The sequence below is a fragment of the Folsomia candida genome, unplaced genomic scaffold (assembly GCF_002217175.1).
Source record: "Folsomia candida strain VU population unplaced genomic scaffold, ASM221717v1 Fcan01_Sc003, whole genome shotgun sequence".
Lineage (NCBI taxonomy): Eukaryota > Metazoa > Arthropoda > Collembola > Entomobryomorpha > Isotomidae > Folsomia > Folsomia candida.
In genome coordinates this window covers 9,580,733-9,602,793 of record NW_019091195.1, presented here as the reverse complement: position 1 = coordinate 9,602,793, position 22,061 = coordinate 9,580,733, and the positions used below count along the sequence as shown (strand labels likewise).

Genomic DNA, 22,061 nt, shown 5'->3' with positions numbered 1-22,061 from the left:
ATGCATGCCGGAGTAGTGCGAATAATGGCAGGAATGAGAAAGCATTTGGGAGCATATGTACATATGTGTATCAGTCGTTGTGATGTAGGAATCCCCATGGGTCATAGTCACCCCTCTTGCTCTCCCGTCCCGACGAAAGAATAAATCCATTAAACAAAGTGAAGCAAAAGTCAGTCGACATTTCAGTCGGCTGGATCCAACGAGAAAATTATTAGTGGGAGGACAAGTACATAGTGCGGGCATGGTGGCAGTTCGAATGTAAATGCAGCAGGATATGAAGGGATGCAGAGTGGATTTTGGCAGTGCAGACAGTGTGCTGTGCTTTCACCAGTTGCGCTACTTTCGCCTACCGCCAACACCCTGCGCCCGAGGAGGAAAGAATGTTGACTTCACGTCCTTATTCTAAGTAAGCCAAATTTCAAGACAAGACCAGCAGAAGACCCACGCCAACCAACCACTGCGAGAGTAGAATAGAATAGTGAAGCAGCGGAATAGGGCGAGCGAGAAAGCGTCAGTAATTCTCACTTCACATTCAATTCACTCTTCCGATCTGTATCAACTTCCCCATCACTCCCAATTCTCACCCATTAAAAACGCTGGATCCTTATATTCCATGTCCCTCATACACATATTTTTTGCAAATATTACTCACGACCTATTAAATAATTTCCCTGCTCCCTTCCTTATGCAAATCTAGTTATAAACCTGTTATAATCTCGTTATTTTAAAGATTAGAGTAATTCAACTCTCTCGGAATTTCGCAAGTTATTAGGCAACCCATTACTGATACCAGTACGTGAACTCTTCACGCTGGGCGGAGGGTACTTCCTGATGAAACAAGGATAGACTAATCCATCTCAAGAACGACTCAAGAAGTGCATAGTGAAGAACTCGAAATGATGAACCTTATTCTAATCCTGGCTTTCTCCGCTGTTCTCCCATCCTCCATCGTGTGTGGAACCATTGCGAGGACGTCGAGTGACATGAAAGCACGACCACCTATTCTTAACCAATCTCTTCCACCATCACCCCTACTGGCATCACATTCTAAGAATTATAATTCATCGCATCCGGCCTCAAGGAATCTGGATGCTCGAGAAAAACGAGAAATCCCTGCAGAAGCAAACGATGTTCTTTTCCCGGATTACCGAATTTCTGTAAGTCAACCTTACATACTTTTTTTTTTACATGTATCCTTATCCCCGTGCATCGTATATAGTTTCCTACTGACAGACGTATATGATTGATGAAATTAAACTTTTCATCCATTTGTTACGAGGTTATTTATAAATATTGACAGCGTTATTAAGCAGTGCGAGGGTGCCGTAAATCTTGGCTAACTGGTAGGTACACACACCTTGGCAAAGGATAAACCTAGTGTACTCTGGTAATCCTTCTTGTAGAACTTCCCCCGCACGAAAGTCGATATCCAAGAGAAATGGAAACCATTAAGAATGTCAGGTTTCACGTCCAGAATTACTTGCGGCCTCAGGTCAAACGTATGATCATTACTGACACGAGGAGGTTAGGCATGCCGACAGACCTTTGTGCTTTCACTCTGCCTTTCTCCAACAACACCACCTTCATGGATTTTCCATCCGGCTTTTCCATCCGCTCCCTCATTGCTGCTGACACTTCTTAAATAACCGTCGTCCTCAGTTTCAGTTTAAGGATGTGCTGAATAGTGATTTTATCTCAGACTGTGTCCAAGTATCCAAGTATCAGAACCTCTGATAAGAAAATGTATCGTCCACTTTATGGCGTGGAAGCACTAATTCATTATTTTGTCAATTTAGGAAATGATGCCAAAGAGAGCGGCGGCTGGGCTGAACAAAATTATTTATGTTCTTCGGAATTCATTTGACAAGGCTGCCCCATCATCTCCAGAAAATGATGTAGGTTCAAGGGTAAGATTAAACTTGTGAGATTCATGTCACATAAATACATACGTCACCCAAAGTTAGCTCACTTGTTGATTCCATCGCGTTATTGTTATTGTTACGCTTGCTGCATACGCAAACAACTTTCTACAAATAGTCAGGGGACACATTATGCAGTCGTATTCACGAGAGGCAGAAGGCCTTTGTTGTAGTAACACACAAACCACTTTGTCAAAGACTCAAGACCACGTTCTCTCATTATTTCGTTAAATTGGCAATCACCAGTTGACATCAATTTTATCATGGACTTCGTAGTTGCACATTATGCCGTCATCAGTCTCAAAATTAATTGTTTTAGGAAAATGACAACTTCTCAGGGGATATAAACCGAGCCCTGGTCAGGGGAAGCAGTGTTGATCGGGTAATCAATATTGCATATTAACATTTAGTTAGACATAAGATAGTGAGAAATACAATCTTACTTAATTAATCACGTATGTATCATTAATATGGAACTTTTGCATGCATTAATTATTACATACATTTGACACGTTGTATAAGACGATGTGCTAATTTCTTCTGTTTTGGCTTAAGAAAAACGATGTATTTTAGTTTCCAGCTGCACTTGTTGAACGGAGAGGTCAGGCGGCTCAGAAAGACAGGAAAATCTACCTCAGATGTTATTTTAACGCCGTGTCCTGCTTCAGGAAGAAGAAATGAAACACCGACGATGACGACGAGCGAAAATCCACACTTGTTTCCGAACAACAGGTTGAGCAGCCATCAAAACCACTTTCTTCATCATCTTTCTGAATCATTTCTCATGTGTGTGAGCCTGCCCCGACGGTTGTTACATGACTTTATTCACCCTTCTTATCATACACGTGTGCATGTCCGTATGTATAGCCATAGGTAGAGTTATACACATGTATTTAGTAGGTGTCATCAGTGGCCAAGTTAAATTTTCTAATGTGTATTAAATTTTGGTTAAATTAAATATGAATTTGTAAAAGGAATTGAACATGATTTTTAATTTTAATAAAATTTATTTTCTCGCATACCGAAAGTTACAGTTTACATAAAATTACTGTATATTTCCACTTACAAAATACAAACATAATACTGATATGTAAACAATGATTGCATTGAATCGCATATAACTTGGCATATTGTACCAAAGTTTTTACCTAACAAGTAATTACAAACTATTAGTGATTACTCTTTATGTCCAGGCGGCGTGCTATAAGTATAAACATTTCACCAATTCAAACCCTCTACACGTAAGTAATTACAGAATAATTCATAATTCACAGAATTTCACCACATTTAACTCTTTGGATTTTTACGAAAATGGGGAAATCATGTACTTTAATTATAATATTCACATTGGAAAGACAGGATATTTTTACAAGTAAAATATAAGATTTGGTATCACCGTGCTCTATAAATCTTTCACTGAAGGAGTCCACTTCCTGAAGGATCTTTTCTAATATGCATCAGAAATCGAAGCAGCATTTATCAGCATGGGTGTATAGGATATAAATATCAGGAGAAAGTAACACTTTTTCACTAAGGGCTGTTGGTGTTGACGTTATTGTTGTGACAATGGGAACAATGAGAACAAATGACACATGTTCCTAGTTTTCTGGCAATCGTTGATCGAAATTTGAGGATTGGGCCTAATTTCATTCCCATTCCATTCATGAGGTGTTCTTCGGTAAGGAGTGGGAGAGATGATCCGTCAATTGCATGCTCACGGAAGACCTAAAATATGTAAAGCAGAGCATTTATATAACATGGACATTTTGCCGGTCTCAAATTCAAGCTGTTGGTTCAGTGGTGGTTTGGTGTACGATAAGCGGATCAAGAATTCTATTCTTCAGTAATAACCTTTTGTGAATAACCTGCACGGAAAGTTAAGACGCCACCAACCAACCCAAACACCCACCACCTTTAACCCAGAGGGGTTAAAGCATTAAAAAGACATATATGCATTTCATTTTCCTGGTAGATAATCCATTTAGTCTTTGAAAGAGAGATGCCTAATAATCGTTATCTCTTAAAACCTATAAAAATTTCAAAGCTAAAACACTCAAACTTTGCTGGATCTTTAACATTTGGATTTGTACAGAAGCGAGTTGTGGGAGAGATCAACACATCAGCATCAGCACATGTAACCACTTGAGAAGAACTCAATTTTTTTGAAACCAAGGCACCAGCGTCCCTGGGGAGAAAGCTGGTGGGTTTTCAATAAATACCTAATGCGCACACAAACAGACTTTTTAAGTAGTTCAAGTACACATCAGTTCACAACATTTTCTCCAGAAATCCCTCCTCGCTAAATTTCACTCCACACACACGCAAAGCAAAACTAAATTCAGGTGGTTAGGTTTAAAGGCAGACAAGTGAGGATCAAACGGCAGAACAACATGTTAACAGATCTGAGGAGCAAAGTTAATTTTAACATCATTCATCATCATTCCAACTTGTCCCTGATGAGTTGTATCAGAAGGATTGAAATATTTTTTTAAAAGCAGACAAAGTGCAATCGCAGCTACATACCTACAAGCGCTACACTATAATCGACGAAAAACCTTGCAGGAAAGATGCTAACATTAGACTCTTTGTATTAACAAAACTATATGATTATAACTTTGAGCAACATTGTAGCACCACTTTCTAAAAGGTATTCATGTATTACCTCAACATAATCTTTGCAGAGGTCAATGTTGGATACGAATCGACAAACTTCGTCTACAGACCAACTGATCATGGTCTGAGCCTCCTCAGTACATCCGGTCGAGCAGGAGGAGAGACATGGCGATGAGATGGAGGTGTTGGCTGCATTTGCAGATTTCAAAGTCATCGCATCTAGAGGATTTCTTTGTTTGGACTTTTTCACGGGGGGTGGAGTGTTTGGCGTGTCTCTGGAGGATAGATCCAGTGGCGAATTAGGGCGTTTATTGTGGTGGCTTTGGCTGCTACTGTTTGCCTTCAAACTCTCCAAATTATTGGCAGCCGCGGCCGAGGCAGACCTGACCATGGAGAGGAGCGTGGAGGTGGAAGACATGTCCATAAACTTTTCCTTGTCGCCAAATAGTGAGGATGGAATTTGAGAGCAACTGAGGTTTAGCAAGGCGGCTGCTGCTGCTGGTTTGAGGAAACGAGTATCAAATGCAAAATTTGCTGGTGACGTTCTGCTGTAGTAGCTATAATTATAAAATATTCAAAGATAAGCTCATTTTACACTGTGACCGACATTTTAGAACATGAGCCTAATATGCGTTTTGTTTGGAATTTTGGCAGAAATTATGCTTTCCCTGTCATTATATTGTATGTAGGTTGTACTTGTGATGATTGTCCAACGTACTAAAACTTTTTCCACGTGGTTCTTTAGCCCCACACCTAAATCCTTTGATGCAAAGCCGTGTAAAACTACACGTAGGCTATTCTCCTATAGATTACACTGGGAGGGATATACAGCAACACCACTACTGTGTGCCACGGGGTTTAATTAGGAGCTTATCCGTCTACTGGGCATAAGGATTATGGAGAAAGTTGGTGTGTCGGTTTACCCTATTCCTTTATAATTGCATGCAATTTTAAAGCATCAAAAGAAGATGGGAAGGCCTAAAACCGGACAAACACAGTGTTCTTTTTCCAGAACACAAGGTTAGCCGTAGGACACATCCCATTAAATTCTCAGATCACGCAAAAGTGTCTTTCTTTTTGACTGCCGTTTTTTCGACAAGAGTCCCAGAAAATAAAAATAAAATAACATTTACTAAATAATATGAGCGTAGATTTTTTTCTGTAGCAAGAAATATCTACTTATGCACTTTAGACTATTATACTCGGTCACGACAAGAGGTTAAATGCGTGCATTTAAGGATAAGTAACAGTACGTAGAAATTGCTGTCTATCCCGATGCTATCGTTGTGCTTGCACACATCGTCATAAACTTTTTCATGGAGCACGAGTTTTGCGACATATGATATCGGAAATTCAGATGAAGAAGCTCTATGTATACTTCCGTTTAATATGGGTGAAGTGGTGTCAGTTACTAAAATTGAAAATTCTGAGAAGTGCTCATAGATATGCCCGAAGGAGCAATTGTGCAAAACTAATTTCCCGTTTTGCTTCTAAAAATAAAACATGTGAATTCATATAGTTCCAGTTGTTCTTACTCTGGAGTCATGGTCGTCGACTGCTGATTGTACTTTGCTGCAAGACTTCTCATAAAGTCGGAATAATTTCTGCTACCGGATCCCATCATGAGTTCCATCTGCTTGATCGGTTGAGGTGGGGGCGATGCTCCAGCGGTGCCTGTATTCTGACTCGTCGACGGAGGTGGCGTCATTGGCGGCGAAGTCGTTGATGAACTTAATTGTGGCGAATGACGCTCATTTTTCACCACGATTGCCTTGTTCTTACGTTTATTGGACTTTGGTGGGGTTGGTGAGTCATTATTGTTATTCATATTTGTAGCGGATCCAGTTATTGACGTCTCTTCTGATTGGGATTCAGCTGCTGAAAATAACGAAATTATAAATGCTTCATGAAGTATTCAATAAGTTTAACCAATTTTATTACATCAAGTGTAAAACTAGTTAATCTCGTTTGGATACTAAGAAATCCATGCGAGGATGTTGCATCATCACCCAAAACTTATTGGAGTCTCACTCGAGTGCTGGTGGTTGGTGGGTGGGTGGGCGAATTGCGTCTACTACTTTCTCCTGCTTTTATTGACGTCATTCCTGCTTCTTCCACTTTTCAGACCTGGCTGACAGCGTGAAGCGAAGTGCGCCAAGTGAGCACACACGTAGGGAAAGAGAAACGGATTTCGCTTGCGTATGATTTTGTACAAAAGTCTCATCTCTCATCTCCTTCAATTAAGCTGCACATTAATAATGAAGATGAGTAAGGTATTTTTCATTAGAGATGAAAGTCACAAGACATATTATTGGAAAGAGTACTTATTAGTTTGTTACAGTGAAGATATTTTGACCAGCGCAAGAATTCGCAATGTGCCCCAAAAGGAGAATCTATCTGCATGATGAGAATTTCAAGTACAAATTGTCTCACATTGTTACTGCGTAGCTTTTTTGTACAAATCAATGAAAATGGATGGAGGATGGTTATGGTGAATCTAATATTGCAGTGTTGAATGTTTTGAATTACTTTTCGAGTAGAAATTGATTTTGAAAGCTGTTTTGAGAAAGAAAAGCAAATGAACAAGTCATGATGAGGTTCTGGTGGTACGTTTATGGGTGTGAGAACTCGAGTCAATTATCATTATTTAGAAATTGGCAACAATGGCATAGGCAGTTTAGTTGAATAGATGGCTTGTTTGGTCAAAAACCTCCTTTTCGCCCGAGTCATGAATATTGTAACTTTAATTATTATCGGTGTCTGATAGAAAATTATGGAATTGACTTCACTTTTCCAACTCATCTACACAGAGAACAGCTTATGTATAATTTTCATAAATCGGTAGTAGCATTCACCCTACTGAGTATATTGATTCATTCGAAACAATAATATAGACAAATGAAAATTTGGTATTCAAATCTTTCTAATTTAATCTTCCTAATTCTAAAATTAGAGGTCACACGTCCTATGAATGTGATAAACTATCCATTACTTTCGCCCAATCCAAGTCTTGTTCAAATCAGTTCGGTAGTTTCAGTACTCCACTAATATCTCTATCGTCATAGATGGAAGGACAGACATGAAAGTTGCATAAGCCTAAATCGGGCTAAAACGGTCTAAAACTGACCCAGGGCCGCAGAATTATGGGGACCGTATGGGACTATAACATTGAGAGATATGGAAGGGGAGGGACTTGTAATGACATTGCAGGATAGGGAAATTCAATATTTCAACAGGAACAATGTCCCCAGGTTCTGCGGCGCCTGTGTTTGTGTGTGGCAGAGGAAGGTAGACAGGTCCATCTCATCAACATCATAGACATGCATGCATAATAATATGCATGTGGACGAGGAGGATTATTAGTTGGAAAGAGCAGCAGTAGTCGTGTGTGAAGAGCTTCTGTGAAGAGAGAGAGAAAATGACTAAGCGATAATAATTAAGAGATGACGAAGACCATCCACGATCGGACGAAGTGTGAGAAAGCTCAGAAGCAGCATGGCTGAGAGTGACCTTTTTAGTAATTTAAATTGTTTAGAGAGTGACTTTGCGGAATTTCTTATAAAAGACTTTGGAGCCTGACTTCTTGCTCTTGGTTTGGTGAATAAAAGACGAGATTTTGTACCAAACCAACTTTCCACTGTGGCCGTGATGATGAGAGTATACTTTATTTTTATCGTGCCTCTGATGATTCTCTGCTGCTGTCTCACCTCTCTCCTCTCCACAATACACTTATGTTCCTCTGATGGACCAACGAGGCAAGATTGAGGCACGTTTAGTCAAAAATTACAGAATTTACATGAAATATGTATTACTGAGCATGTATTTATAAAGGCAATTGGATTTGAGATGCATCTAAAGTCAACAGGTTGCAGTTTCGAGTGAATGTATAAACATAAACTGATGGCAAATAGGACACCATGTAAAATGTGAGACTTATCATCCTGAGCAAGAAGGCAGTAAAACATGGCCATTTTATTTTTTAAAAAAAGTCTTTCAATAAAGAGGAACTCCTCCTTATTAAAGTGTATGGTTTATGCCTTTGGAGCCCACCCATTTTATGAGAAGCCGTTTTGCACCCTTACATTAATTTTAGGACCAAACCAAGACTGTGGTGGTGTCTCTTGGAACTCTAGCAGTGGCCACCAATTATTAAAATGAAGAGCACTATATGAGACTGACAAAGATGATGGTTCTTTGGTCTCATAAAACCACTCACTATCATTACATCAACTCTACGTGGCAATTATGCTGGGGAGGTAACAGGATTCGCGAATTGTGGAATGCGCTAAGCCCACATTTTTTGCAATAATGGGAAGAAGAAAGGCGCAAGTGGAGAATGCCGGCGAGTGAAAATAATAATGCGTTTGACAGTTTGGATTGTTATAATAATTCCGTAAGGTTCACGATTGTTCAGACCACGACGACGACGACGCGACTGCTTCACAGTTTGAGTGGAGATGAAACAGTTAATAAATCAAAATTTTTAAAACCTCTGCGAGATATCCACAATTACTACCACGAGACTAATTAAATGAGAAAGAACAAAGGGCCAACAGCTCAATTTTTTTACACACACATACAATTCGTATTGTCTACTTTTGAATTGCCAATGCTGATTCAGCTACAACCAAGGCGTTTGAAGTTGGCATGCATGTGGTTTCGATGAAAATAAGGGAAAGGAGAACAAAATCGATCGACAGTGAGACGAGTATCAAATCACATTTCCAGAAAAAAATAGGTTGTTACTTACACCCAGCATAGCACCAAGAAGGCCAGACCACGGGGCTGGAGTTAGTGTCCAATTCCGTCATAATTATTACGGAAACTTGATCCCCACAAAAGATCTCGCTCCCGATCCTCCTTGTTGCTCATATATGTGCAATCAGTTTATGCTGAGAGATGGGTCTGCACCTTTGGAAGGATACTTTATATCCTCGTTGTCGGAATTCAACCACTTTCCAGCATTGCCAAAACCCAACCTCACTAGCACACTTCACCACACTTAACTTTTATGGAAGACTCGCCGACAAGGATTGTTATTGCTACGAGCTGCATACACTAATAAGGACAATAATAATTCTGCAATATGTAACGCAAACCGAGAGGGGAAAGTCGAAAGAAATAACAATCAGTTTTCTGTTTCACTCCGGGGAAAATGAGACTCCTAAGGTAAACTGCAACATAACCCTCTGATGTAAGAGGTTACCGACTTTTCTGGTATTTTCTCCTTGAAAAATTATGTCTTTGTTAAGCTTGAACTGTTAAAGTTAAATTATGTCGATGAAGAGAACACAACTTGAATACGGAAGAAGCTGATCCGGTGAGATGAGAATTACCAATGTGGCGTACACACCGGGCTGATGCTGATCAACAGGTTGCAGAGAGAGGACTTATTTGATCCACGATCTAAATCCAACCTTCGTTGTATCCCAACATGCCGTGTGTAAAGAATAGAAATGCCTGCAGGAAATCTCTTCCCACAACCACACCGTCTTTTACTTTACTACGAGTCCTCTTCTATAGTAATGGCACATTGGACACTCGCCGAGTAAAAATTCTGATGCATATGCATATACGGACAGACCACTAACTACTGACTGACTACATTTATTAGCATGCAGTGGTTGGTTGGCGACTCATCTATAATCCTCTTTTTTTGGGGCTTGTTGCTGCTGCTTAGTTTATGAGTTCATCGTTAACTCATTACTAGCGAACTAAGATTAGCCCACAAAATCTCAAATAATGAGGAATACACAGCCAAGAAGGAGAGAAGCAGAAAATAATGTAACGACCAACCAATCATACCAACCTTGCGATAGGATTTTGGTGGTCAGACAGTAGTGAGGAATAATAAATACATAGTCGTCTCACAAGTATAAATCCCTTTAGAGATATTTTTGAGCCTCCGATTCTTTTGATACGATACATCACACCAGCCAGCGCAGCAGCAGCATCAGCAGCAGTAGTCCCAATGACTCGCTTTGCTTTGATTTGGCTTCCTATTCATTGTTGTAAAGATCAAGGGAAAAAGTCAAGGAAAATCTATTCTTACGCACGACTTGTTTTATTTGCAGATGTGGCATGAAGGAGAGAGAGAGGTTTAATCCAATATTTCCAAGATATGACTTATCATCCTTCTTAATTATTAACGAAGAAGACGTGCCAACAGAGTTAGGTAGTAGGCGTCGTTGTGAGACGTAAATCCGTATGCAGTAATGCATGCATTTGGATATAATGATCTAAAAATGTGTGTATCATTCCATTTCATCTTTTGTGACTTTCCTGCTAATTTAATTCATTTTCTAGCTTTCTTCAATTTCATTTCAACAAATTTTCCCACATTATGAGAATTGGAAACCTAACGAGTGAACACATACATATTTTAACTTGCGCTAAAAATCATATTTCAAATGACGAAATAATATGATCAAGTGGCAAAGTGATAATTGGCATGTTGAGATTTGAGTTGAAAACTCTAAAGTTGAGACTTTCTTTGTTCAACGGCAAGCCACTAGCTTAGCGAGAATAATGCAGAATGCAGGTATGAAATGAACAAATTTACTTTGGTTATAATAAATAATGAAGTCAAGTGTGTGAGTGTGACTATTAACCAAAGTTAGCATAACATCTGGTGCTCCGAGGCAGATGACGAGGACGAGATGAGATGAGGAGCGATGGGCTTTGCAAATAACAAATTGAAGCCTCAAGTGCTGTTCTGTGATGTCCGGTGCGTCCGACCGACCGACCGGCGAAGATGACCAAGATGAGATGATGAAGATTTTGCATTTAGCACGGCAAAAAGATTTGAATTCGACACATCTCTAAATACCCGCAGAGATAGATAGCGCACTGAGCTACATATAAATAAAGATGAGAAGAGGACAGAATGAATATGCAACATGTGTGCATATGTAACAGCTCAACTGCTGTTACACCACACACCTTGGGAGCACAGGAGAGGAGTAAATGAATATGAATTATGAATTCCAACTCATCTGCCTGAAATCAATCTTGCACGTCGAACGAAAACTGACCAGAGGATACTTCACTTCTTTAAGAATGTGCTTCACACACAGAGATAACAGGGACGACGGAGAGAGCGAGTCGATGAACTTTGCATGTATTGCCAACTAACCAAACTCTGGGTTCTTGTCAGGTTTAAATATGCACAGCAGAACACACAATTTATATTTAGTCTCATCTGAACTCGGTCGCACAAACTAAACTTACTGAACTAAAACTGCTGTCAGATATTCTCGTAAAGATTGAAGGAAATGGTCAAGTCAACTTAAAACTTACTTCAACAACCAACCAAATGATTCTTCTCATGAGCCCGCTCAAGCGTCAAAGATAACTTCCGGTACTTTTTCTTCTCCTTCTGCGTCTACCTCGCAATTGTTCACAGCGGCAGTTGCCAGCGTCAGACGAAATTTATAAATTTTGTATAATTCTTCATCTTTTCAACCACTTTCACAAAAACACTGAGAGAATGCTGTGATGAAAAAGTAATCGAATATTTTTATGTCCGCAATCAATCTCGGGTTCTGTGCACAGTGGGGACACTTTACTTCATAATCTGCTTACCTATCTCTCTACCTATCTCTTAACTGTTGTCTCCCTTGGTTAACACCATGCCATCCCTAATTTATGTAGCTTGCTCTTCATTCGTATATCTGTGTACACATGTAGTGCAACAAGTGCCATGAAGACGATGGTGGTGATGATAATCAGCATCATCGTGTCATCCACCGTGGTTGAAAAGTTTGTAAAAAGAGGGAAAACCCAGAAACCGATAATATAATAGCAAAGACAATAAATGAACTGTCTACGAGGCAATTGCTTCGTTTACAATTTGCCTTGATTTGAAACACTATTTTGATATCTTCTGCCAGCCAAAACTAGTTTATACTTAAACGAGGAGGAGAGGGAGGATGCAATTCAACGGACTATTCACTTAAACAATTCAAACTTTTCAAACCTTACGTAATGGTGTCATGCGAGCCATTGTTGATTTTTTGGTTGAAAAGACTGCTTCTTCGTTGGGCCGATTCACGCATTTGAGTGAGAAGAGGCAACAAAGAGCCACTGAGGAAAAAAGTCTAAATAAGTAAGTAAAACGCTGAGTTGTTGTTCTATTAGTTAACGTCTTACGATGATAGGATTTGACTTATCAGTGGGCTACAGCTCGGAAAGGGTTACCGAATAAGTCATTCGTCATAGAACAATAGAATATATGTACGTATAAGACCACTCACACGGTGCATACACATGTAGATACACATGTACATATAGTAATAATGTCTCCCTCTTCTTTATGCGTTTTTATGGGAGACGGATTTTGCGGTTAAAAACGGAGATTCACTTTAAACGAGTAGTAGTCTGACCTTCCCAGACAACCAACACCTCAGAAAATAGAACCAAAAGTGTATGAGAGTTCGAGATAGGGTGCGTACAAAATGGATTCACGAATGAATCAACATTTGTACGATTTCATTCAATTTGACAAAGACTCGGAGCCTCTGCCCTGGCGTGGCAGTTGTGCTGGGGTTCAAAAATCCTATGCACCATATGAAGTACTGTACAAAGTATGAAATGCTACACCGACAAATATGTGGGAAGACGGAAGACGAAGAGTATATAAAATATATTGTCGCAAAGAGTGTGATCCGAGACTTTACGCCCGAGTTCACTAAAAATCAACAACAGAAGGGATCAAATGGTGGGACATTTTTGTCTCATATTTGTTGCGATGTCTTGGATTCTGAATAATCCCAGCGGACTTTTTGCGTAACAAACTCAAGAAACCACCCAAAAGCATCATTCTATATTGAATTCGTATTATGTTTACGTATAATCCGTTCGTATTTTGTTCACTTCTGCGAAATGTTTGGGTTATTGTACATATATGTAAAAAAAAGAACAAAAATCGTGGATGGAACGACGACGACGACGACATCATGATGAGATGATGTGGTCAAATGTCGTCTTTCTCCGATGCACACAAATACACGTCCAATTGTGGCTTCTGTCTCAGTGATTTGTTTCCCAATCCCTACTTCCGCTCTTTGCTTTTTCTACCTTGAAGAACTCTAAATAAAATCAAGAACCTTTGTGCAAAAAGTAATGCTCGAGCAGAGCATTTTACGAACTACGGATGCAATTGGTTTTTTATACTCATCATCATCTTAGTCAGCATGTCACATAATTTGTTAAGTCGAAAAATATTCCCAAGCTTATCCGTATTTCTACTTTGATTTGGATGGAGCGAGGGTAAAAACCTTTTCCTTGAAATTCAGCAACAGGCAACCAACAGTCCAGTCTCGGTCGTAATTTTACACACACAGTGCTCCATCGTACCTCGTCATCATCATCATCATCTCAAGTCAAACCCATCCATCCAAGTTGAAAATTCTGTGTGTAGTCAGTTTTAAAATCTAATTTGTCTTTGGATTCGCTAAATGATGAATATTCATGTAGATAGCCATACATGTGAATGTGATTGTGTAGCTTTGTGTGTGAAAAATGATTATGAGCAAAAACAGTCAGCGTCGGTTTGACAAACTCGCGTCTCAGGTCTCAATTTGTTCTCAAGCAAAATTTAACCTCACTTTGTTGTTTTGCTCATTAATTCACATGAATGTTCACCGAATGTCTCGGGCTAATATTCTCTTAATGATGAATATACGCACATTATTGAGACATGTGTATTTATTTATGCAGTGGTTACCACAGCCATTGGGTGATATGAATAAAACCAGGGAAATCCTTTTTCCGAAAAAATTGAGGAGAATGCCCCAATATAGATGAATAAAAATTTGGGCATTTGCTTTTCCCCGAGGGAAAGGAAAAAGGGAATAGCTTTTCCCTCAACCTCAAGATTTTCCCTGGAGTCGGGGATTTTCGTATGAATAAAACCAAGGTGAAAGCCTTTCCTTCAGGCAATCTCCCCAAAAAATACCGATCAGCTACTATGCTGACCCCAACTAACAAAATTAGCAATAAAACTTAGTTTTTAAGCATCTGTTGTACTTTTTATGAATGTTGGACACTAGTTGGACATGTTAGGGCTTTGAAACTCACAAAACCAGATTTATCGACAAAAATATAGATTTTTATTTGCTATCGACATCGAAAAAATGTATTTTATATTTTCATTGAAAACCTGAAAATATTTTCTGAAATATTTTTAAATTCAGATTTCGGCCAACTGGTCATGCTACCGGTATCGCGCAAGTTGCATATAAATGTTGAAAATTTTCCAAGATTCTAATTAAATTCTGCTTTCGCTCATTTATTCGCCGTTTAAGGGTCCATTGCATGTGGGTTTTGAGTTTGAATTTTTGTGTCTCAACTTTCCATTCCTCCATATAAATGGCGATTTTGAAACCCATTCATCGTCGTGCATATTTTACAAAAAGGGAGGTTTCAAAATTCGAAAATTTTTAGCTTTATACAAAGTTAGGAGGTTAGAATTTTAGTATTTTTCCTGGTTAGGAAATTTTTGAAAATCTATAAAAAATTCAAAAATGAGTTTGATCTTGAATATTATAAAATAACTGTATGGGACAATAATCGTAAAAGAGTTTTTAAATTCCGAGAACAATTTGATCTTTGGCGAGCATTTGAAGGTGGTTTTTTCCAGGTTAGTCTGAGTGAGTTTGGAGGGTGTTCAAAAAATCAAAAATAGATTAAATTAAATACACTTATATACAACAAAACAACGCTGAAATTTCCTTGATTTTTGCAATTCTGAGATGCGCCGATACCGAATTTTAGCCTTTTTAGCGAACATCACAAACCAGTGGGGGTCATTGGAGGACATTTCTTTAAGAATTTGATCAAAATCATGGTCAGAGAAATTTTTGAAATGCATTTGTGTTCGTTGCCATGGTATTATTTTAATTACATGTAATTGAAGTCAGGGGATTTGCCCGAAACCAAGGGGATTTGCCTGGCGAGAAAGGTAAAAGTTTATTCATACGAAAAGGAGCAATAGCCTTGACCTGTGAGACTTTCCCTCAGGCAAATGCCTTTCCCTTTTCCCGTTTCCTTGGAGGATTTCCCTGGTTTTATTCATACCAGTGATTGGAACCTATTGGCATCTTACCACTCTTGATGTATAGTTTCCAAGATTGTTAGAAATATTTGGTCATTAGAATTCTTCCTGATCGGAAATGCATTATCTCGAGATAGAATGTGTACCTTGACAAAATCGTCAACTGCTATTATCCCTTTGACTCTTATCTGCTCGGATACAACAACGCTTTAGGCGCTATTGTAGCCAACAACGTTGATTGTAATTGCATTTTGCATCATCAATATTCATTCTTTATAGTTTTCTTCCTTCCTTCGCTCACTGCCGCTACGTTGCCTGCCTAGTGCCTGCCTACTACCAATGGTGGAAGTCTGTGTCTGACTGGCAATGACCATTAGATGGACAGCCGGAGACAAAAAGATTCTCATTTTCTTTTAACTCCATCACGGTCTCCAATTATTCATTTCATTCGGGGGTCAACAAGATGAAACAGTCATCATCAGCCTCAGCATCTTCTTTTGAACAGCATCTCTTAGTTAATGCGTTTCTCCCCTTCACTTGACTCTTCGGCAATTGTATAATTAGTTTTTTATGACTTCTCCCTGCGTGGAAAACGATTCTGAGGATAAATAAATGATGATACAATGTCTGCAACCAATTCAATCCCTGCATAATGCTCAGGCCAAATGGCACATAAAATCCAAATGTTCCAAGTTCTCCTTTAAACATTGACAAAGAACTCCTTACAAAGAACTTTGCCTCTCAAACTTTTTGCATATGTAATACAACATATCTAATAAAGGCAGCAGTAAGGTAGCAGCACATTCTTTGGTCAGTGATGGCTGGCGACTTAAAAAGCGACTTTGTCCTTAAAAGGTAAACGGCAGAAAGAAACCGAGTAATTAGCTGTGCTGTGTGGAATATAACACGACGGAAGAGAATTTTTGTCATGTGAGATGAGATGATGATGGTCAAGCCAAAAGTATTAGAAAACACTTGGAAATTAATGATGCAGCACAAGAACGTTGGGGGCTACTGAGAAGTGTTTTCAAGGTTAATAATTTTCCAGATTCATAATAACAACAACCTTCGTACAAAATGGATGCATTTTCTGTTTTGAAAGCTGCAGTAGCAGAAATGGAATGCTTACTAACTATGGTAAAAAATGATACATGTGGAAGTTATATCGGTGTAAAAGAGGTGTTAGAGCAAAACTGTCCAACACTATGTATAAGCACATGTAATAATCATGCACACGACTAAAATGGAAGACGAGGTATGTATGTGTGTACTTATGTTGTTGTTGGATAATTAGAGGTAAAAAGTTTGTGACTTTTCCCAACAACCAGATTACGCTGCAATTCTATTTAATTCCTCCATCCCGATCAAAATACATCACAATACTGTTTCTGGTAGCTCCACACGGGATACATAATAGAGTCGAGGTGTCTATTCTGTTAAATAACATTTCATCTCGTCCAACATATGCTGCTGCTTTTGCCCATCTTTCATTAATCATAATTTTCCTTGGCGATTGCTACTCTTCTACCATCATCATCAGGCAGCTTTAAACTTGTAAAGAGGTGAGATGGTTCTTTCAGAGAGGAGAAAAAATCTCACAGCGTCCACAACACAAGAAGAGCATACTCTTTCACGAGAGAAGAATAGTCTTATCAAATTGGATGGCCGCATTATGTTCATCCTTCCGAGGATGCATGAATAGCTTTTCACTTTATTCTTGGCAAGAAATAAGGATGACTTAAGGGTGGCAATTATTGCAGCCCTCTCCTTTTTATACTGTAAAATTCCTATCGTGGATTTCTGATCCATTCCGTCAACCTCGACACAAAAGTCAAAGCGCTATACTCATTACGAAGAATAGAGAGTAATTCACCGCCGCCGCCGATACTTCTTTACGACGAGTCTGAGAACATTTATTATGCATTTGGTTTTTTCATTAAATTTTATAGTTGACACTGGCAAACCTTCTCGTGATCATCAAGGAGAGATGTAAACGCGCTTGAAAGTTATTCCACACTCTTTTCGAGATGTCAGTATTGTGTTATAATTAACGAATCATAAAATTAATGAAGAGCAGCTACTGTATGTTATGTCATGATGTGGGCTACCTGTGAGGGTGCTAATGGACGATGAAGAAGCATCGGAGGAAGATCTCGATTGCGGACCCAGGTCGCCGACGCCGCCACCGCTGACGCTGACGCTCAGAATTAACTCATCCCTGTCTTCGACATTCACCAAGTTGTGGTTGTCCGAAGAGTGGACGAGCCTTGGAATTCGGGGGAGGTGACTCAGTCTTCTGTCGCCTCCGAAACCGGATGAAAAGGTCCATTCTGGAGATGATGCTGAATCGTCAGTCTCACTCTCCCCTAAGGAATCAACTATGCGATGACTTCCCGAGCCATCCTCCCTGATTCCGTATTTTAGAACAAAATATTATTATACATCATAGTTCATTAGTATAAAGTGATACAAAATGCAAGAATATCTAAATTACCGTTCTTGGTAATCTGCTACCTCCTTGTTCCATCTTGCCCCATAACTGTCTTTACTTGTAAAATTTGCATCTACTGAGCCACCTATAATTTTCATCCCCTCATTCTGAAAAAAATACAGCCCTACAGGTAAGTACAGTATATTTTTAAACTGATATTACTGTGTAAAAACTGATAGCAATAATAATGAGTTGGGGAATTGTTGGTTGTGTATTTGTTGGTGAAAGTTTGTAGAATGAGCAGGATGGCATGCATGCTCACACGAAATATCCGAGAGCTATTTTCCATTACCATTTGCTACAGTAAATGATGAAATAATTTACGCGATCAGCTCCACAAGAGTGCCGACCAAACAAAACCGAACACTTTACATGTTTCTGTTCATCGAAACTTTTCCGCATGAAACGTAGGCGTACTCGAAGTCCTCAAAGCAAACACATTCATCACAATTTTGCATGAGCATGAACTCATTTTGCATCCCATCAAATCGGGTGCAATGAAATTGGATTTGGTTTGATGATGAATTAAACAAGGAGCACCGACAGATGCGAAAGGCTAAAAAACAAAAGTATCATAACTTGCATGAAGTCAGGCTGATTTGCTTTGAGCGGAGATGGGCGATATTGTGTCGTGGAGAACGGAGCTCGGAGATGAGGTGAGCTTATGCTTATCTGCTTCTGAAACTTGACAAGGTGGCAAGTAAAAAAGTGACGGGAAGAGTTTTGAGAGAAAAACTGGGATAAAGAATCTTGAAGAAAGGCAGTCAGTGCTGCTAGTGGGGTGTACCTCAAGGGCAAAAGATTATTAATCATGCGGTGGTCGGTCGGTGTGTGTATGGCGATGGACGACTTGGACTCTATTGTGCAGACCTTATGAGAGTGACTACCTGTATTTAATTATTTCTCTATTGTTAAATCTCCTTCGCCACCGCCATCACTATCTATAGCTATAGGTACGGATCCATGGATATGTATACGGACGCTGGTACCTACTACGTGTGTAAGAAGACTTTGTATCTAGTATCACGAATGAAATGACGACGACGGATTGAAGCCCTGTGGCTCTCAAATTTTGACCATGGAACTAAACAAAAGAGCGGAAGGTCAAAGGGGTCACTTATTCAGTTTCAATGTAATTTTGATGAAGCCCCCTTTGGGAACGTAGTAGAGTAGAGTCGTCGGGTATTTTTTTATAAATATGTCTACTGCATATAAGTATGTAGCTACGTAAGTTTGATGCTGCCACTTTATATATGCCCAATATTTAACAACTCTACTTTTTTAAGCCAGTAGTGTTGCTTCAATTCAACAGTTTCCAACAATCAAGTCACAACAACATAAGTATAATAAGAAGAACAATAAGAAGGAAAAATAAAAACGCGTCTCATAACTCGTGCACCTCATGAGCAGCAGCCATCACGAGCAGTGGCGATGGAATGCAATTCCTGGGGACGTGTAATTACGGCAATCAGTTCTAATTATTCTGGTGCGCATTTTAATTCCGATTGCGATGAGATATACAATATTCTGCTTTCATTTGCCGACTTGCATACCTACGTCCCTTGAATACAAAATAGACAAAGTGTGAGAGAGAGATGATTACTGCAACAATCTGCATTTTTTCATCTCGATTAAATAAAATTAGTTTTGTACAAATTAACCATATTAATTCAATATTTGCACAATGACATTTGTCATGAATTCACGAGGAAAAGATGTACTCATTGCAAATGGCAGATTTTTTGTCGAAAAGAAAGCGAGGGGAAAGGTCTATCTATTTAAGAAGTCTTGAGAAAAGAGACAGCTAGAAGATGAGAACAGGTTATATGGCAGAAAGTTGTTTCACAACATTATTTGGTTTAATGTGTGCGTATGTACATATGCTATGGTTTTGAAAAAAAAACAGGTTTCATTCATTCATAGAACTAGTATTTACTACAATTTTACGTACGATTGTCTTGAATGAATTACTAAACCTGTTTCGTGTTTATATTTATCATTGCAGTTGTGCATATACATAGATAAATAAAAATGTGTTATCATATTTTGTTGTTTTGAATGAAAAAAATATAAGTAACAAAGCGGACGACGAACCTTATGAAGTGAAGAAATGCAATTTTCACCCTCCGAATATTGGTGCATGTCAAGTTTGCCAATTTTGATAGAACTAGGAGTTGCTGTTCCACATTCGCAGAGGGGAGAATGGACAGTGAGGATTCCTTTGTTAATCAGCAATTTGATGCTTTTTCCGTTATGTCGAATTGACCTTTGGTATTTAAAATCAAAATAATACGTATTTAATAATATTTTAGATAAAAGTAACATAATTTAAATTTTGTTATTAATTTAGTATTTGATATTAAAGTTGAAAGTGTCCATATTTAATATCAATTAAAAATTACTTTCACCACCTTTTCCAATCCTTTGCGGTTTCTCTGCCACTGATGCACTGAAACTCATTTGGAGTCAGCCAGTAGCAACTTTCAAAGAGGATGCATGATCCTTTTGAACCTTGGGAATAAAAAAGGTCAAAAGGTTATGACTCACTGAAGGTCGACATATTTTACTTATTTGATACTCCCACTGATGCATTCAAATCTGCAATGCAAGCAAACTATGTTGTACAATATTACATAATCCATACATAAAGCAGTTAATGGCCTCTCTTTGTTTCCATTGAAAGAAAATCAAATTTTGATGTGCAACAAATTACTTTCACCACCACTCGAGTGATAAAAATGTTTATATAATTTACCACCTTGTGAGACATGGGCTGCATATGCATATCACATAGAGGCAGATTAGAATTACAGATATTATCTGTATTTCCCTATACCTGAAGCATCGTTAATATACTATTTCTCATGAATAAGCGCTTACCTTGACATAACTTCGAGAGAAACATGAGAGCAGCATTTCTGCCACACTCAATGGGCAAAATAACTTGATGCAAGTTTGTATCAAATATTGGATTGATGTAGTTCTCCTTGCTGGACTTTATAAAGTTGGGATTGAATATTGGTTGATGAAATGGAGAAAGGTGAAGGCTGAAGGATGGGAATTGGCGATGAAGCATATTTTGATGCTGATGGTGATAATGGCCGTTTGTGTTGCGGGATTCATGGAGGGTATTGCTTTCTTGTAGTCGGGTTGATAGGGATAAGCAATTATCATTATCATTCTTGTTATTGTTATGATTATCTTGATCTTGATCTTGAACTGGTGAGGCAGATTCGTAGTGTAATAAATGAGACGATGTGATTTTGTCACACGGTTTGTTGGTTATTTCTAACTTACTGATTTTTGAGACTGATTGCAAAGTTAACGTCATTGTCGCTTATTTTGATCACAAATAAACATCCACGTCCCAACCGAAATACTCTTTTTGCTATAAATAAATTTACGGTAATTCACAATAACTCACATCGCGATCAATTATTCTAACTAAGAAAAACTTTTCGTTCGTACTTGGTGTTATTAATTGGATTTTAATACATGTGAACTGACGACGGAGCGATTTGACCGTCTCAGGAGGCCGACAACCAAAAATTGACATGAAATTCACCAAATATTTGCCAGGTAAGTAAATAGCATGTGATGGTTCATCAATTTTGCAGAGCAAAGATCAATGGTATATGAAATGTGGTGCAATGAATCAGTGAACGAGAACCCATATTATCGACATCGATGAATGTCTTTCAATGAACCAGGTTGATATAATTTTCGAGTACAGCCAATGAACGATGAATAATATACTCTTCAAGGGGCAGGCAGATGACAGCTAATAGTGACAGCTAGCACAGGGAGTACAGTTTCGTTGTGTAAAATTTCGAAAATTAAAACCACTTTCATTTTACGGGAGATGAGCTTAATCAAGTAGAACCAAATGATTCAACAACGTTTCCACATTGGTTCGAGCAATTTGACTTATTGAAAATAGTGCAAAAGTCAAACGGCTCATCGTCTTTTTGCATAGTTGACG

General features: G+C 38.7%; 2 protein-coding genes across 7 annotated transcripts; one reads left to right on the top strand and one right to left on the bottom strand.

The window, feature by feature from the left end:
• Positions 1 to 332: 332 nt before the first annotated feature.
• Positions 333 to 2,938, top strand: LOC110847702. 4 transcript variants are annotated; one of them, XM_022094692.2, is made up of 4 exons: positions 335 to 1,157; positions 1,797 to 1,895; positions 2,239 to 2,301; positions 2,493 to 2,938. In XM_022094692.2, exons 1-4 carry the CDS (start codon positions 897 to 899, stop codon positions 2,598 to 2,600), a joined length of 531 nt encoding a protein of 176 aa, XP_021950384.1. In that variant the 5' UTR covers positions 335 to 896; the 3' UTR covers positions 2,601 to 2,938. The 4 variants fall into 4 exon arrangements, with proteins under 4 accessions (XP_021950386.1, XP_021950385.1, XP_021950384.1 ...); XM_022094691.2 differs by having other exon boundaries at positions 336 to 1,157; positions 1,797 to 1,907; XM_022094694.2 differs by lacking the exon at positions 2,239 to 2,301 and having other exon boundaries at positions 333 to 1,157.
• A 280-nt stretch (positions 2,939 to 3,218) lies between these two features.
• Positions 3,219 to 21,611, bottom strand: LOC110847701 (polyhomeotic-like protein 1). Of its 3 annotated transcripts, none has more exons than XM_035849473.1 (8): positions 20,960 to 21,611; positions 20,491 to 20,590; positions 20,174 to 20,345; positions 18,083 to 18,186; positions 17,697 to 17,995; positions 6,068 to 6,410; positions 4,582 to 5,089; positions 3,219 to 3,644 (listed from the first exon to the last, which is right to left on the bottom strand). In XM_035849473.1, the coding sequence occupies exons 1-8, from the start codon at positions 21,408 to 21,410 to the stop codon at positions 3,450 to 3,452; spliced, it is 2,172 nt and encodes a 723-aa protein (XP_035705366.1). In that variant the 5' UTR covers positions 21,411 to 21,611; the 3' UTR covers positions 3,219 to 3,449. The 3 variants fall into 3 exon arrangements, with proteins under 3 accessions (XP_035705366.1, XP_035705367.1, XP_035705368.1); XM_035849474.1 differs by having other exon boundaries at positions 6,068 to 6,407; XM_035849475.1 differs by lacking the exons at positions 20,174 to 20,345; positions 20,491 to 20,590; positions 20,960 to 21,611 and adding an exon at positions 19,479 to 19,511.
• Positions 21,612 to 22,061: the final 450 nt, after the last annotated feature.

Coding starts and splice junctions, on each gene's coding strand:
- LOC110847701 (XM_035849473.1), bottom strand. CDS start 21,410: ATGACGTTAACTTTGCAATCAGTCTCAAAAATCAGTAAGTTAGAAATA. Junction 6,411..17,696: donor GTCCATTAGCACCCTCACAG/GTAGCCCACATC, acceptor CGTTATTTTCAG/CAGCTGAATCCCAATCAGAA. Junction 3,645..4,581: donor TCTGCAAAGATTATGTTGAG/GTAATACATGAA, acceptor TACATATTTTAG/GTCTTCCGTGAGCATGCAAT.
- LOC110847702 (XM_022094691.2), top strand. CDS start 897: ATGATGAACCTTATTCTAATCCTGGCTTTCTCCGCTGTTCTCCCATCC. Junction 1,908..2,238: donor AAAATGATGTAGGTTCAAGG/GTAAGATTAAAC, acceptor TAATTGTTTTAG/GAAAATGACAACTTCTCAGG. Junction 2,302..2,492: donor GGGGAAGCAGTGTTGATCGG/GTAATCAATATT, acceptor GATGTATTTTAG/TTTCCAGCTGCACTTGTTGA.